Source organism: Hylobates moloch, unplaced genomic scaffold (genome assembly GCF_009828535.3).
Source record: "Hylobates moloch isolate HMO894 unplaced genomic scaffold, HMol_V3 SCAFFOLD_19, whole genome shotgun sequence".
In the NCBI taxonomy this organism is placed as follows: Eukaryota; Metazoa; Chordata; class Mammalia; order Primates; family Hylobatidae; genus Hylobates; species Hylobates moloch.
In genome coordinates this window covers 3,087,969-3,105,270 of record NW_026652294.1, presented here as the reverse complement: position 1 = coordinate 3,105,270, position 17,302 = coordinate 3,087,969, and the positions used below count along the sequence as shown (strand labels likewise).

The 17,302-nt window shown below is 46.4% G+C and overlaps 1 protein-coding gene across 6 annotated transcripts in view; it reads right to left on the bottom strand.

Annotated features, from left to right (window-relative positions):
* LOC116459469 (protein HIRA) overlaps positions 1–17,302 on the bottom strand; it is a 113,584-nt gene that overhangs the window by 57,344 nt on the left and 38,938 nt on the right. For 5 of the 6 annotated variants that reach the window (XM_032140104.2, XM_032140103.2, XM_032140107.2 and 2 more), the window contains 6 exons: positions 11,032–11,127; positions 9,830–9,990; positions 7,053–7,220; positions 4,814–4,927; positions 1,222–1,292; positions 465–570 (listed from right to left, as the gene is read on the bottom strand). In XM_032140104.2, coding sequence (XP_031995995.1) covers positions 465–570; positions 1,222–1,292; positions 4,814–4,927; positions 7,053–7,220; positions 9,830–9,990; positions 11,032–11,127 — 716 coding nt within the window. Of the gene's footprint in view, positions 1–464; positions 571–1,221; positions 1,293–4,813; positions 4,928–7,052; positions 7,221–9,829; positions 9,991–11,031; positions 11,128–12,120; positions 12,195–17,302 lie in introns of those variants that run through there. The other variant, XM_032140105.3, reaches the window with a different exon arrangement.

The following is a 17,302-nucleotide window of genomic DNA, read 5'->3' as shown; positions in this document are numbered from 1 at the left end:
TATGGAAATGGATGAGCCTTGCCTTGAAGGGTTTTGTGCAATTTAAATGAAATCGTATGTGCAAAACACATTCCCAGAGCCTGGCCGACAATACGTTCTAAGAAATGACCAATATTACTACCATGAAGGGGAAAGTGACATGAGCAGGGGCCCCTGAGGAGTCACTTCAGCTCTTTCCCAGGGCAAAAACCTCCCAGTGGATGGCCTATTATCAGCTCAAAAAGAGATGCCTAAAATAGTTCTACTCTTAACTCCAGGACTTATTTCTGAAATGGGGACTCGTTTTTTAATTAATCGGTTTTGTAAAGAAGGATTACAAGATATAAAAGACCAATACCCCATTACATGTTAAGAAATGACTTGTCTGTGTATCCCACAAGAAGAGGGTGTAGTCAAAGGGATCTCTCAGAGCTACTGTGGCTATGGCCACAGAGCACCCAGCAGCACAAGGGCCGTCAGCCTACCTTCTCCTCCTCGCTCAGGGGATCGCCAAGCTCATCCTGGGAGAAGTCAAGGAATGCCACAGATCCGTCCATAGAGCACACCAAGATGCCCAGCCCATTCAGAGTCCTGAAAGACATGGCCATCAGCAGCCTGGTAGCAAGAGCCCCAGGCAGACATACATGCCACAGCAGCTGGCCTGTGAGGATGGTGGGTAGTGTTCTAGGGAGATGCTGGAAACTCCTGGTTCCCTTCTGTGGCCTGAGGGGGGCGGGAGGGTGGGGTGGGCGACAATTGTGTCCCAAAGGGCCCTGGTGTTCTTTAGCTCTAAGCAGGTGTACAAAGTATCCTTTACCATATGTTCTGTAAGAATTTTCAATTTTACTTACTTCTGAAACTATTAAAATAAAAAAAAAAACTTGACAAAGTATACATATAACTCAGGTCACTGAGAAGCAGAAAGTGTGCTGCTGACTTTGGTTCATGCAATGACGAAGTAAAGTGGAACCTACTAGGATCACGTCATTCTCCTCGTCTTAGACAAATCCCGAAAAGACATTTTCCAGTAGCAAATCCTACACAGGCAGGACATTCTCGCAGCAGCAGGTACACCGCTGCCAGTTCCCAAATCGCGTGTAAACAGCACTCTTTGTCTGTGCTACTATGACACCTGGGGAGGGGCCACTGGCCACCTGACCCTAGTCACATCCAGGAGGCTTCATGTTCCAATGTGTGGCTTCTCCTTTCTTAACCTATTCCTGTAAGTAGAATCCACCTTACCAGGAAATATCCATGATGGATTTGTCAAACAGTTCATGGATGACCACCAGCGGCCGTTTTAGACATGTGAGCTGGAAGGAAAGACACAGTCAAGGTTAATGAAATTACTGAAATCCCCTTATGTATTCAGCTGTTAACATAACCAACCTAGAAGCCTGGGTCAAAGTGGCTGCTGATATTTAAGGCATCTTCAACTCTATTCAAACTGCAGCTGCAGAGATCTCAAACTGTGGGAACCAAAGCCTGCCAAAAATGTGCATGCTACCTAGAGTGGACCCTGCCTCCAGGGCTTGCTGTGGTCTGACAGGGGAAATAGCTTTATACACAGATAACTAGCAACGGAGAAGGCAGAGTGGGAGTGAGTTTCTGAAGGGCTATGGTCGGAGCAGAGGGACAGCCCCAGGGTGGACCTCTGAGAGGGTCTATGGAGCAAGAGACATGATGCCAAATCCTAGACAGGGGATGAGGCACCCTGAGAGAGAACATAACACATCTTCCCTGGGCCCAAGGGACTCTGGTACACATTTATCCAAGGCTCATTCTACACTATGTGTAGAAATACACACCTGGGCCCTTAATCTAGGCCCAGTTACCGACTATTATTACTTTGATGAATTATTTTCTTCTATTTTGTGCAAATATTTTATTCTTCAAAGTAAGAATTTATTTTATTCTTCAAATTTACTTTATTCTTCATAGTTGTGTCTGCTTTTTCATTTAACACACGATAAGTATGTCATTAAATATCCTGGAAAAGTCTCTTTGGGATGACTGCATAGCATGCACTGTGCATATTCTCTATCGAGTCATTTAATTGCTGGCATACACGCTGACTCCACATTCCCACAACTATGGTAGGCTCTTCCTCTTGTGCACAAGTGCCTGGCTACCCTGCTGGCTGGCCCTGAACTGCAGGATGATGGGCTGGGAAGAAACACACTTCCTCACGGGATGGTGGGCTCCCATAGGTGCTGCTGCAGCTTCTGGGAGGCTGTGGGGCTGAGCGTCCCAATGCAGCCCGAGACTGCGTGTGGTGAAGGAGAAGCTGTGTCTACCCTAGTGGTGGAGAGGGGGCTGAAGTCTGAACTATCTGGAACCCACATTAAGAATCTTGCCTCCACCCTAATTCCACTTCTAGAAAAAGCTGCCTTGTCCCTCCTCTCATAAATGTGCCTACAGACCTCTCAGAAATCTACAAGCTGTGTGACTGCCTAACCTGAGCATTCTAAGAAATATGGGTATCATAGTCAGTGATGCTTTGGTTGTGGCACCACAAACAGGGCCTCTGACTGGGAGGAAACAGGGAAGGTCCCCTGAATGGCAATCTGTGGTACTGTGGTTCAGGTTCCAGAATGGGTGTTAAGTGAATACTTGGCCTAAAAAAAAAAAATTTTCAATGCACACAGTAATATACTTCTCTATAACAAACTAATAAACGCAGCCAGAGGATAACCTTCAAACCCAGAACTTCAAACTTGCTCTGCTTATAGGGACACTTTTTTACAAAATGAAAAAAAAATTAATGTGTGTGCACTTTGCTTTATCAAACTTTAAATATATTGGCACCTTGATGCTCAGCACCAAGACTGCTCCCTGCACTGCATGTGGAGGTGTCTCTCACCAGTCAGGTCACAGCACACCAGCTCCTGGCAGTGAGAAACTTAACCCTTCAGGAGCCCTCACTTAGAAACCGCCACAGTTCTTACCCTTGGGTTCTCACTCGCCAACTACCATTGAGTATATCTGCTGAGAACCTGCTCTGTAGAGGGCACTGAGTTAGGAAGGTGAGGGAAACAATGAAACTGAAGACACACCGGGCTGGGTGTGGTGGCTCACACCTGTAATCCCAGCACTTTGGGAGGCCGAGGTGGGCGGATCACCTGAGGTCAGGAGTTTGTGACCAGCCTGGACAATATGGTGAAACCCCATCTTTACTAAAATTACAAAAAAATTAACCGGGTGTGGTGGCCTGTAATTCCAGTTATTCAGGAGGCTGAGGCAGGAGAATCTCGCTTGAACCCGGGAGCTGGAGGTTGCAGTGACCGAAGAAGCCAAAATTGCGCCACTGCACTCCAGCCTGCTGGGCAATAGAGGGAGACTCTGTCTCAAAAAAATAAATAAATAAAAAAAATAAAAAGAAGCTGAAGACATCGCCTCCTCTCAGGGGATCCAGCGAGTGAGGAGTACCAGGCTCACAACCTTACCCATCACAGCATCACCCAGGGGTGAAATGGACTAATTAATGGAGGTGTCAGCTTTCTGTGTGTCTTTTTCTGTGGACATAAGCACTTACCTGTCTTGGTTATATGCCTAGGAGTGGAAGTGCTCTAGGTCATATGATTAGCTGTGGTAGAAACTGCCAAACAGTTTTCCCAAGTGCTCATGCCAGCGTAAACACCTGTCAGCAATGTATCAGTTCCAGCTTATCATGTCCTTGCTGACACTTGGTACTATCTTTTTGTTTTTTTAATTTTAGAACTCTACTCATAGGTATGTACTCACAAATAAATGAAAACGTACGTCCACATAAAGACTTATACAAGAATATTCATATCAGCTTTAGTCATAATATCTCAAAACTGGAACAATCTTAATGTCCATCAACAGGAGACTATAAACAAATTGTGGTGTATTCATACGGTGGAATGCTACACCAAAATTATAAGGAATAAAATACTGTTAAGTGCAGCAACATACACGAATCTCAAAAACACTGTGCCAAGCAAAAGAAATGAAGACACAAAGAAGCAAGTACCACACAATCGCATTTATATGAAGTTCAAGGGCAGGCAAAACTCATCAGTGTTAATAGAGGCCATTAGAGTGGTTGCTTTGGTGGTAAGGGGGTCTTGACTTGGGAGGGACAAAGGGACAAAAAGGAGTGCTCTAGGCAGTGATGACACTGGTGTGTAAACATGTATGACAACTCACCAAGTTGTACTTTTCATGTGAATACACTTTATATAAAGATTTTTTTTTTTTTTTTTTGAGACGGAGTCTTGCTCTGTTGCCCAGGCTGGAGTGCAGTGGTGCGGTCTCAGCTCACTGCAAGCTCTGCCTCCCAGGTTCACGCCATTCTCCCGCCTCAGCCTCCCGAGTAGCTGGGACTACAGGCGCCCACCACCACGCCCGGCTAATTTTTTGTATTTTTAGTAGAGACGGGGTTTCACTGTGTTAGCCAGGATGGTCTCGATCTCCTGACCTCATGATCTGCCCAACTCGGCCTCCCAAAGTGCTGGGATTACAGGCGTGAGCCACCGCGCCCAGCCATATAAAGATTTTTCTAATAGGAAGCAAGCCCAACATGCTGCTCATGGCATTGACCACTGAGGGTGCTGTCTGAGTCTGGACACAAGAGTTGGTCTAGCTGGGGGTCAAGGTGGCCTCTTCTGGCTGGGCACAGACCCAGTCTTCAGTACTTCCTTCTGGGAGAGCAGGAGAGCCTGTGAGCTTCCAAGAAGGGGCTGACCCCAGGTGCAGAGTAGAAGTACACTCTTAGCATCACCCAAAGCAGGTCTCTCTTTCCTCCACTCGCTACTTTACCAACCTACACCTCCCGTCCTGCAACAAAAGCTCAGGATAGCAGGCTCACCCAGACAGAAAGCGAGCGGTCCTTGCTGCCAACAGCACAGCAGCAGTACGGGCAGCTGGGCTTTGCAGAACTCCCATTCTTCTGCTTCTTTTTGAAGATTTTTGGGTTGAATTTCTAAAGCCAAATAACAAATGTTAAAAATAATTAATCAAGCATCAGGCATATCCCCTGTGCCCAAGTCCCAGCCCACTGAAGGGAGTCTCCCACAGACATTCTCTGAGCCCAGGCACTGAGCATGCATTTCATCTTCCTGACCACCTATGTGGCATCTGCCTGATGATGGAAAGGAAGCTTAGGGGGAGGTCATAAAGTATGTGCGGAGGCACCAAATGAGTAAGCTGGGGAAGTGTAGATTTGAAACTAGAGCTACCAAACTCTCCATTTCTGGAGCATGCCAAGTAGAGGGGATGGGTAGCTACTGAAACTAGCCTTCTCAATTCCCCCTGGCCTGGCAGGGCCAGCCCTAGGACCTGTGGAAAAGCTGAGCCTGCAAGGGGGCTTCAGAAACAAAGACCTACTCACTCCCTATCTCCTAAGGGAGGCCAAGGGGATGGGCAGGAGGGGTGTGAATCTCTGAATTCCTTCTTGCCTCACTGCATTTGTTGTTCAGTCATAACCGTCTAGCAGAGATCTGCTCAGAGAGTCATTTGTGATCTCCCTGGGCCAGTGACCATGGCAATATCACACAAAGGTGCTTGGTTGGCTGCTTAGTCCAGGGAGCTACCCCAAGAGTAACTTGTCTTTGTTTCTGGAAAGGATGAAAGCACTCACTGAGCTCCCAGACACCTTCCTGGATTTAAAGGGGGTGGGCGCTCTGGGAATCTTCAACCTAGGACAACTGAGGGCAGAGGAAGGAGGGTTCCTGAAAGCCTGGTGTCAGGTAGCCTAGAGAGGTTTTAATTCCAGAGGGCAGGCAGGAATGGCCAGTGTGCACAGAGACTGGAGAAGATGGAACTCAGAGGCATGTCCCCGGGCTTACTGTCTCTAACACCAATGAGGCTACAGGGCCTTGGGAGCTCTGTGAGCCATAGGCAGGCGTCGTGATCTCCCAGAGCCGCTAATAAAGTGGTTGTGAGGACTGCATGGGAGAATCATGTAGAGCACTAACCACGAAGCACTGATTTCCAAAGACTTTAGCAACAAAGCTGTGGTTCAAACAAAACCCTATATGGACTCCAACACAAACAAATTTAAAAAGTAATATTTTATTCATACAAAATTTGTGTTTTAAGATACAATATGATACTTATTATCTTTTTTTTTTTTTTTTTTGAGACGGAGTCTTGCTCTGTCGCCCAGGCTGGAGTATGGTAGCGCAATCTCAGCTCACTGCAACCTCCGCCTCCCGGGTTCAAGTGATTCTCTTGCCTCGGCCTCCTGAGTAGCTGGGATTACAGGTGCATGACACCATGCCCAGCTAATTTTTGTATTTTCAGTAGAGACAGGGTTTCATCATGTTGGTCAGGCTGGTCTCGAACTCCTGACCTCATGATCTGCACACCTCAGCCTCTCAAAGTGCTGGGATTACAGGCATGAGCCACCGTGTCCGGCTGATACTTATTATCTATTTAAACACAGGCAAAAATGAGTCCACTTTCATCAGGGTCTTGGATGATCCTTCACTTTTATCAACCTTAGCCCACCAATCTGTTTATTTTATTTGGCTGCCCAGTGTTGAGAAAATCCTGGTTCTCACAGATTATTTGCAACTACTTAATAGCTTGCCTTGGGCTCTGTCAGGACACTATTTAATTAAAGTCATGGAGAAGCATAAGACGAGTGGCCAGACAACTGTCATGCCTAAGGACTGACAGCAGTTCACGCCTCTGAGCTCTTCACCTGCCACAGCAAGATCTGGCAGCAGCTCCCAACTCAGTGATCCATGGCATGGCCTTGCACCTGTGGTTGATGCTGCCAGGTGTGGGGACAGGCACAGTGCTTGGTGGGTACACCAGAATCGTACGTGTATTCACTGTAGCCAGGTGAGGGGGGCACTGTGCTTGGGCACCCCGAGCATACCTGAGTGTGTAAAAGGCTGATGTGGAGCTACGATGTTCCTAACCCAAGACTGATTTTGGTGATGTTCACCATGTAAAGTTTGCCGATAAATCAACCAAGTACATACTCTATTTTGTAAAATTAGCTTTTAAATATTTAAGTATAACTATTCAAAATAAACCAAGAATTAATATTTGCTGAATCTTAGACCCCATCTCCCTTCAGTTCCCTGGGCACTCACCACGACAGTCACAGCTTTCCGGTGCCCAACAAAGTCCATGTTGGTCTTCCATCCCTCCCGTTCGATGATCTGGGCAGTGGGGCCTGAGTTGTTCATGGCATGGGCAGACACCAGGTAATGCCCATCAGGTGACCAGCTGAGCCGCAACACATGGGTCGTTCCTCCACACTGAAAGAAGCATCTGCACTTGAAAGGGGCTCAAGGCCACCTTTGTGACCAAAACTCTGGCTTCAAGGATAAAGTTAAACTTCAATTTATAAATGTGTGATGGTGGAGCATGCACCCCAAGCTTCTGGCTACACTGACAGCTTCTGTCTCACCAGATGGCCCAACCAAAAAGGGCTCTGTGAAATGAATTTGGAAATTGCAGCATCCTACACTCTCCCAGAGGAGCTAAACAAAGAAATATAGTACAGAAGTGTATGCCCTGAGGAGATCTGCAGGAAGGCTACCTGTTTGAACCATAGCCTCTGCATGGGCCAAATCTCTCTGGCCACTGATCCAATTCTTCTGTGTAGCACCTGTTAACCCACAGCATGGCATCTACACAGCATCCTCAAGATATACTTTGGCAGAGAAAAAGCCCTTTTTAACCCAGGAGCCTGGCAGAAGCCTGTGTCTGTAATGTAGCTGATGACCATGAGGCACCACCTACTCTCGAGCCTGTTCCCTCACCCAAAGGGTGGTAAGGACACCTGCAAGGGAGAAGAGGTTTGTAATGTCCTTATAAACTGTAAAAGGAACAGTAGCAAGGCACTGTTCTCCCAATCTGGACTGGGGGCTGAGGCAGAGCATCCCTTCACATTATCCCTCCTGCAAAAAGAGATGACATGGGTCCAGAGATAGCACCTTGAAGCTCAAGGTGGGCCCAGGGCAGCTCTAAAGACTTAACGGTTAAGATCATGACCTCACAGCTCTAGAGCAGGACATGACAAACCAGGGCCTGAGTGTAGTGAAATCACCCACCTCAGCTCTCAGCCTAGGCCATATATCCACCCCCTACCTGGAAGGAAGGGCCCATCCAGTAGAGGCTGAAGAGTACTGCCACCTCCTGCTGGTACTCAAGACACTTCTAAAGCCATCCCTAGGAGTCCACCTCATGGGACCCCACTGCCTGGGAGTCAGAGCCCTGAGGAACTCCAGAAGGAGCAAAAGCTCCGTAGGGCAAGACTAAGCAAGGTAAAAACCAGTACTCATACACCTAGCCCAGGAGCTGGTGTTGTGCGGGAAGAACTGAACATATGACTATCACTTTACTTTTGCAGCCATCCTGACCAGCGGGTAAATGCGTGCTCTTCCTGCAAACCTTCCCTTATGTGTCCCTCGCTCTGTGAAGTCTTCCCTGATGCACTCACCTCTCCTGGGCTGTTTCTGCACTCCGGACAACTCCATCATCATGCGACTAATGGGAATGCCTGTCTTTCCTATGGGGCTTTAAGCTTCAAGAGGAGAGACTCCATCTCAATCCACTTTTATTTCCCTGTGCCCAGTTATTGCCTTCTATACAGTAGACACTTAATAACACTTATCTGGCGATTAATAAATGTCTAATGAACAATGGTGATCTTGAGCTTTCATTCCATTTGAAATCAGAACTCAAATAAAGGAAGAGAGATTAAAATACCAGAGAAGCTACTGCAGTCTGATCTCCAAACATGTGCAAACTGTACTGCTAACTCCAGCCAGGAAAAAAGGCCCCTGAACTGCAGGGTGCATATCAACAAGCACAGCACAGTCGAGGATGGCACAAGAGTCTCCTCCATCCTGCCCTGGCCCCCAACAAGCTGCTCTGCGGGAGGCTCAGAGTAAACTCCACAGTATAAGAAGCAGTTTTATCCACGTCTTTGGGAGTGAGCTGGGTGACAGAATGATGTGGAGACGTCTCTAAGGTTCACTTCAACTTTAAACCTATAAATCTGGGCCAGGCGTGGTGACTCACGCTTGTAATCCCAGCACTTTGGGAAGCTGAGGCGGGTAGCTCACCTGATGTCAGGAGTTCGAGACCAGCCTGGCCAACATGGTGAAACCCCATCTCTATTAAAAATACAAAAATTAGCTGGGTGTGGTGGTGGGCACCTGTAATCCCAGCTACTCAGGTGGCTGAGGCAGGAGAATCGCTTCAACCCAGGAGGCGGAGGTTGCAGTGAGCCGAGATCGTGCCACTGCACTCTAGCCTGGGCAATAAGAGCGAAACACCGTCGCCAAAACAAAACAAAACAAAAAACAAAAAAACTGGCCGGGCGCGGTGGCTCACGCCTGTAATCCCAGCACTTTGGGAGGCCGAGGTGGGTGGATCACAAGGTCAGGAGATCGAGACCACGGTGAAACCCCGTCTCTACTAAAAATACAAAAAATTAGCCGGGCGTGGTGGCGGGTGCCTGTAGTCCCAGCTACTCCGGAGGCTGAGGCAGGAGAATGGCGTGAACTCAGGAGGCAGAGCTTGCAGTGAGCCAAGATCACGCCACTGCACTCCAGCCTGGGCGAACAGAGTGAGACTCCGTCTCAAAAAAAAAAAAAAAAAAAAAACAAAAACTATAAATCCCTTTCATTTCAAAGTTGGAAATTAAACAGCGTCTCAGAAATCAAGGATTTTGTATTATCTGACTCTTAAGGCCAGAGTCCCACCCCAGAGAGCCTTGGTGAATCCGCTCAGGCCCCCGGACTCTGTGCATTCCCCAGGTGGCCTGGCCCATGGCCAGCTCCCTCTCTGTACACAGAAGTCAGGAAGGGTCTGGGGCAGCTGCTGGGTCTCAGCTCCCTGAGCTGTCCCCACTTACCTCATCAAAAGGCTTGGTGATGCTGGTCTCCAACTGCCAGTCCAGCGTCCTCCACACCTTTAGGCTGCGGTCATCAGCTTGAGAGGCTATGTATTTACCAACAGGGTCCCATGTTAACCCTTTGACCAAGCCAGAATGACCTCTCAGAGTAGCTAGAATTTCTGTGAAGAAAAAAGGAATGTGGAGAGGTGTCATCTGGGGGAAATGTGACCTACAATCCATGGGCCATGGGATGGATATGCAAGAGAGGGGACTCAGCAGTCTGCCCTGGCCAGCCCCCACACCAGGCAGAAGCAGAAGGGCCTCCTCATTTGATCTCCACCAAGGCAAAAGCCAATTGAAGAAATGACAGCATCAAGGAGGCAGGCACCAAGGGGCTAGTTCTGATCCAGGTCTTATCTGTATCTAGTGGCCCTGCCTATGGCTGCCCTTCCTGGGCTGTGACACCAGCACTTCTGACGTTAGCCTCCCTGGTAGCTCCCTGATAAGGAGGAGGCCTACCAGCTCAAAGGGCCTGACTGTGGCTGAGTCTTTTGTAAGTTATGGCTGAAGACAAAGGTGTGTACGACGGTACCCCATATAGATCTGTAATCCAAATGCTACTCCAGTCTCGAAAGCTGCCCTCTCCGTAGCCAGACTGAGTGTTTCCACACATGCTGGTGGCTTTCAAAGAGTTAAAATGACCTGGATCCAGGAGGAAAGCATACTTCAAATACAGAGCTGAAATATGAGAATTTTACTAGTTATAAACTGCAGCACTGTGCCAAGTTATGCCATCTGTTGTGACTTTAAACACAATGAATAAGAAAAATCAATCTTTTGCAAAACTGGGTTTGTGCTAGCCCATATCTGCTCAAGGGTTTCACAGAGGAGATGGTGACTGAGCTGAGCCCAGAGCCCAGTGGTGGGGGTGCACACAGCAGGTTTAGGAGCACCAGGGTCCCCAACAACAGCTGCCCATCCACTACCCTCCTGATCTGTGGCATGCCATGCTAGCACTCAGTTACTATTTTTCCTAAGCATGAATCTCTTTTTAAAGCTTAAACAAATGTAACTGATAAAGAAAAACTGACAAGACACATAAATCCTAGGCCACTGTGATACATCTGTTGCCACCAAGACTAAGGAGACAGCCCAATCCCTGCTCCAGAAACCGACAGGCAGTACTGCTCGCTGTTAACCAGTCAGAGGAGGCCCCAGACCTGGGAACTTTACAGCATTCCAGATGACGACAGTGTTATCCACGCTGCACGAGGCTAGCCAGGCATCATGGGGAGACCATGCTACATCCATCACATCTGAAAGAAGACAGAGGGTTCTGGTGAGATCTCTTACCTGGCGATGCCCTTGTCTATTAGCTTGGCCAGTGCCCCTGGGACCTGGGACCATCATAACCACTCTGGTATTTTTTAACCAACCTGAAAAAACTCCCCCACAAATTTTTCAATTGGTCATAAATTTAAAGCATCTAACCGACCCCAGTGCCTCACTCCTTTTACAGATGAAGCAACTGAGGGCATGGTTCAGAGCTTGGGCACCATATGGCACCACACCCATGCATGAGAGCCTGCTACTTCGTGGGTCTGTGGCCTGGAGCATGCTCCTCAGCCCTGCTGACTTGCTTTGCCAGTCATAACAGGGCCTTCCTCTGAGAGCCTTCTGAGCATGAGACACGGTGGGTAAAGCACATGGCAGAATGCCTGGCACAGTCAGAACTCCAGGGCTGCTGACAACTGAACACAAGTCATCTTGAGGCCCTTGTCTGGTTCATGGACTGGGTCTCATCTCCCAGACCCTGACAGGAGTACCCCTTTGCTACGGAGCCTCCAAACAGAATTAATCACATTCACTTCTTTGTGACTCCATTTTATCATTTGTCAAGTGCAGATTAAAAAACAAAATCTAGGCCAGGTGCAGGGACTCACGTCTGTAATCTCAGCATTTTGGGAGGCTGAGGTGGGCAGATCGCTTGAGCCCAGAAGTACAATACCAGCCTAGGCAACATGGCAAAACCCCATCTCTACAACAAATTGGCTGGGCATGGTAGCACATGCCTGTATCCCCAGCTACATAGGAGGTTGAGGTGGGAGGATCACTTGAGCCCAGGGAGGTTAAGGCTGCAGTGAGCCATGATTGCACCACTGCACTCCAGGCTGGGCAACAGAGTAAGACCCTGTCTCAAAAAACAAACAAAAAAACCAATGAAACAAAAAACCCCAAAACCTATCCTCATAGGGTCACTGTAAGGATTAAATGTGATAAACTGCTGCAACACCATGCCAGGCACACACCAAGGCATCGATGAGGGTCCGCTGTGGCGATGGTGCCAACCTTGCCTATCCTGCCATCAGGGGTGAAGGGCGCAGTCTTAGTTATTTCTCTAACCTCAGCGCCTGGTGCAGTGCTAGGTATACAGAAGAATGACTGGTGAGTTGAAGAAACAAACATAGCAGCAAGGTAATAGCTATCAAGTCCTTTCTTTGTACAAGAGGTTTAAGCAAAATATTCCAAATATCTATTGTATTTTTTCCAGTTTTAAAAAAATCTATAGTAACAGCTTAACAGGTTTTTTTTTTTTTTCTCAAATTGTTTTACACGCTGTGGTTCACATTTTGTATTCTAAATGCCTACGTGATCTTCACAGCTTCTTTCCTTTTTTGCCCTGCATTCTATGTGGTTGAGAGTATTCACTACTATTAATTGACCTAATTTAACACTGAAGATTAACTGGATTCCAGTTTTTTGGGCCCGTGTGTATGTGTCACTCTCCATACTCCAGATTATTTCTCTGAGACGCCTACCCCAGAGTGGGAATCCTGGGCAGAATATCTGAGCATCCTCATAGGTCTGGATTCTCATAAAACTGTAGACTGCTTTTCTAAGATCCCTGTGGTTTTACATTTCTACATGCAGACTGTTTGCTTCAAAACTCCCTTATTAGCATTGAGGATGATGACTTTTTCCCCTTCCGACTTATTTATTAAGTACAATTTTATATTTAAAATTTTTAGGCCGGGCGCGGTGGCTCACACTTGTAATCCCAGCACTTTGGGAGGCCGAGGTGGGCGGGTCACGAGGTCAGGAGATTGAGACCACGGTGAAACCCCGTCTCTACTAAAAATACAAAAAAATTAGCCGGGCGTAGTGGCGGGCGCCTGTAGTCCCAGCTACTCGGAGAGGCTGAGGCAGGAGAATGGCGTGAACCCGGGAGGCAGAGCTTGCTTGCAGTGAGCCGAGATTGCACCACTGCACTCCAGCCTGGGTGACAGGGGGGACCCCCCTCTCCAAAAAAAACACGTGAAAAAAATTTAATTAGATTATTAGTGAAAGCGTTTGTCTCTTATCTAATGTCTTTTTGGACTGATTTGCTGACTTATTGTGACCATTTACTGGGAAGTGTTTTGGGCAGTGGGTCTAACAACATAAATGCAGTGCCTACAAAAATGAAGAAAACAACAACTTTCTCTAGGAACTGAGAGTCCTGGAGGGGCAGACATGCAAACACCAGGACAGCAGGGGAGTGCCCACATCCTAAAACAGAGAATATGTGGTTAGGTGGGAGCCCAGAAAGGAGAAGGGATTTTCTTAGCGATCTCCACAGACACATATAATGCAGTTATTAACTGCAAATTTCACCTCTCTACTTTTTTATACTGTAGGAGTTTTATGGAGTAAAGTCTGTTATTCTCCTTTGTGATTTCTTCTATTGCCTTGTTAACCTTGAAAAATATTCTCTCTGCTAGAGGTCTGGTAAATATTCAATTCTATTTTTTCCTTGTGCAGTTATTTAGAATGTTTCTCTCTTTAATATCTGGTTTGGTGTGTGCTGTATTTGGTGAGGATCGAAATTAATTTCTCCTCACTAACTGCTTAATAGTTACTACGCCCCATGTGAGGAAGAATCCATTTTGATAAGCGATGCCTCCTTTCACAACACACCAACTTCTTAGGTACACTGTAGCCTCTTTCAGTGTTAGAGTTTACCCTCAAACCCATCATGTTTCTATCACTGGAACTTTGAATGTTTTCATCCATAACATTCTTATCCTTCCAGATATGATCCTTTAGAATCACTGCTGAGTAAATCCACATACATGACATAATTTTCTCCTAAACTCCCAGTTTGGAGTTTCTGTCTTCAGACTATATAGCACCTCCTTTTTGTTGTGCATCTACACACACAGGAGACCCTCCCCTCACTTGTAGATTTACATTTCTGGCCACTGTTCTCACCATCATTCTTGGTGACTCCAAGAGGATGATTCTTCTAACACTCCAGGCTCTTGGTTCCTTAAATTCCTCCTTCCCTTCTGATGACCTTGGCTTCCACTACTTTCACCCCACGGTCATGTCCAGAGGCCTTCCATGACAAATCACTGCAATCTGTCTCAATTCCAACCTTCCCACAGGCCAACCATCAGCCCCGTGCTCCTAGCTCACCCTCAGCTCCAACAGCACTTTCATGCCACCGGGAACTCCTATCTTCTGATGCTGCCGTCCTCTCACCACTTGCCAACCACCTGGTCCTTACCTCTCTCCTCCAGCTGAGAGCCCACCACCACTCCCCCTTTTCTTCTCCTCCATCTTCCCACACGCCTGACAAAGCTCAGCTCCTCTCCTAGTGTTTTTTGGGTACTCTCCAATGATACCTTTGGCCCAATGACGCATGAATATTGCACTTGCCTAGGCCCCCAGCACCCTCCATGCTGTCAAGCCCAGCAGTCCATCCTTGGTCTTCACTTTGCCCCTCAGCAATAAGCAATATGCTGCCTGTTCCCCTCTCCTTCAAACACTCTTTTCACTGTCTGTTTTGTTGTTGTTGCTGAGACAGGGTCTCGCTATGATGCCCAGGCTGTTGAGCTACTGGCCTCAAGTGATCCTCATGCCTCGCTTCTTTTCACTGTCTTAACTGGCCTCTCCTTCTAGCTTCTTTTGCTGGTTTCAGCTCTCCAATCCCTAGGCTCATCCTTGGACTCTGCTCATACCCAGAACCTCATATTTCCAAGATTCATATTTCCAAATGTCTACACAGTATGTCCATTTACACCGGCAAATTTAACATATCCAAAACCAAACTCCGAAAACACTTCCCTTAACAGTGTTTTCCTGCACTGTTTGTCCCACCTGCCGTCTTCCTGCTTCAGGTTACAGCCACTGCATCCTTTCCGCTGTTTGGACCATAGTCCAGGAAGCCATCCTGACTCCTCTGCTTATCTCACATCCCATATTCAATGCACCAGGAAATCCGCCTCTGACCACTTCTCACCACTTCCGTGTTATGACCCAAGTCCAAACCACCATTGTCTCTCCCTTGTTTTTCGGAGCGGCTCCTTTACTGGTCTTCCCAGTGCAGCCCTGAGACCCCCATGGTAGAATCCACACTGCTGCCACAGGTCTCAACTCCTCTGCCTAGATCCCTGCTAAGCCTTCATATTCTTGCTCAGAGAAGAGCCTCTGCCACGGTCTCGAAGGCACACTCCCTCCCGCACCCTCCTCCCCCGCCCCAGCTCCCAGGGGTTCACTGGGCACACTAAGCACATGTCCATGCTCCAAGGCCTTCGCACTGGCTGTCCCCTCACCGCCGTCCAGTGTTCCCTCAAATGTCATCTCCTCACTGGCCCCCAGCACTCATCTTCCAACTCCTTACAGGACTCTGCCTTCTAGGCTCATCTTCAAATCTCCTACACTACTCACTCATTAGTCTCTTTTATAAGAACAAATCTCCTTGAGAGAAGAACAGTGCCTGGAACATGGCAGGCACTCAATGAATGTTTGGTAAGTGGACAGGTAAATATTAATTTGGGAAAAAATGTATTTCATCTAGCCTTTCAATTTATGAAGCCATTTTCTATCTCTCAATGTCATTTTATATCTTAAAACGTTTGTGATTTAAGTCTTAGAAATCTAATTTATTTCTTGGTAAGATTACTTATTCCTGGATATTCATAACTTTTGATCCCACTCTGTATAATTCTCTTTTTATCATTAGATATTCTAATTGGCTATTAGTAGCAAAAGACAAATAATTTAAAATTGTTCTGTTATGAGGCCAATATACTCATTTTATTAGTTCTAAGTATTTTTCAGTGCTTTATTTGTTCCAAGAGCTTTATTATCCTATGGTTTTTCCTAATACGAAATAATGTCACCTTCATTTCCTTTTTGCCTTATTTTCCAGTTTCTATTTAACTGTGTTGCAGAAATTCCAGAGCAACAAATTAAATGACAGCACCCATCATTTCTTTTCTTGATATAAACAGCAACCAGGCTTAACTGTGAACTGCAATATTTGCCACTGGTTTGAAAAAGACTAAAGACTCTACCATGTTAAGGAAATAGCTTTAGGCCAGGTGTGGTGGCTTATGCCTGTAATCTCAGCACTTTGGAAGGTGCAGGGGGAGGATCGCTTGAGCCCAAGAGTTCAAGACCAGCCTGGGCAACATAGTGAAACCCCATCTCTACAAAAAATTAAAAAAATCAGCCAGGTATGGTGACGCACATCTGTAGTCCTAGCTACTCGGCAGGCTGAGGCAAGAGGATCAGCTGAGCCCAGGAGTTCAAGGCTGCAGTGAGCCGTAATTGCACCACTGCATTTTGCCTGGGTGACATAGTGAGACACAGTCTCAAAAAAAAAAAAAAAAAAAAAAAGAAAAGGAAAAAGAAAAGAAATATCTTTCTATGGGCATTTTAAAAAAAGCATTTTTAATAGGAACTGATGTTGAATTGTCTAATGTTCCTTTTAAAACATCTAAGATGACTGTAGCTTTTCCTATCTAACTTCCTAGTATGTAAAGTTATATTAATAGATTCCCTTGTAGTACCCTTACAAGTCACATTTAATCATAATAAATTACTGTTTTCTGGCCGGGCGTGATGACTCACGCCTGTAATCCCAGCACTTCAGGAGGCCAGGACAGGCAGATCACGAGGTCAGGAGATCAAGACCATCCTGGCTAACACGGTGAAACCCTGTCTCTACTAAAAATACAAAAAAAAATCGGCCGGGTTTGGTGGCACGTGCCTGTAGTCCCAGCTACTCAGGAGGCTGAGGCAGGAGAATCGCTGGAACCTAGGAGGTGGAGGTTGCAGTGAGCTGAGATCGTAACACTGCAGTCCAGCCTGGGCAACAGAGCAGGACTCTGTCTCAAGTAAATAAATAAATAAATAAATAAATAAATAAATAAATAAATGAATAACTGCTTTCAAATGTTATTATATTTACTAGTATTGTCTCTGATTTTTCTGTCTTTATTCATATTATTCTGTGCTTTTGTTACATGATTTTTCTTAGGTTTTCTTGTATTTTCCAGATATAATAACCCTGGCTTATATCTTCCTTTCAATTATAAATATTGCTATTATTGTTCTGTATAATTTTTTCTTAAAAGCTCAAAACAATGCACCTACAAATAATTTAGGACCAAGAAGCATTTCTTTTTTTTTTTTTTTTTTTTTTTTTTTTTTTTTTTTTTT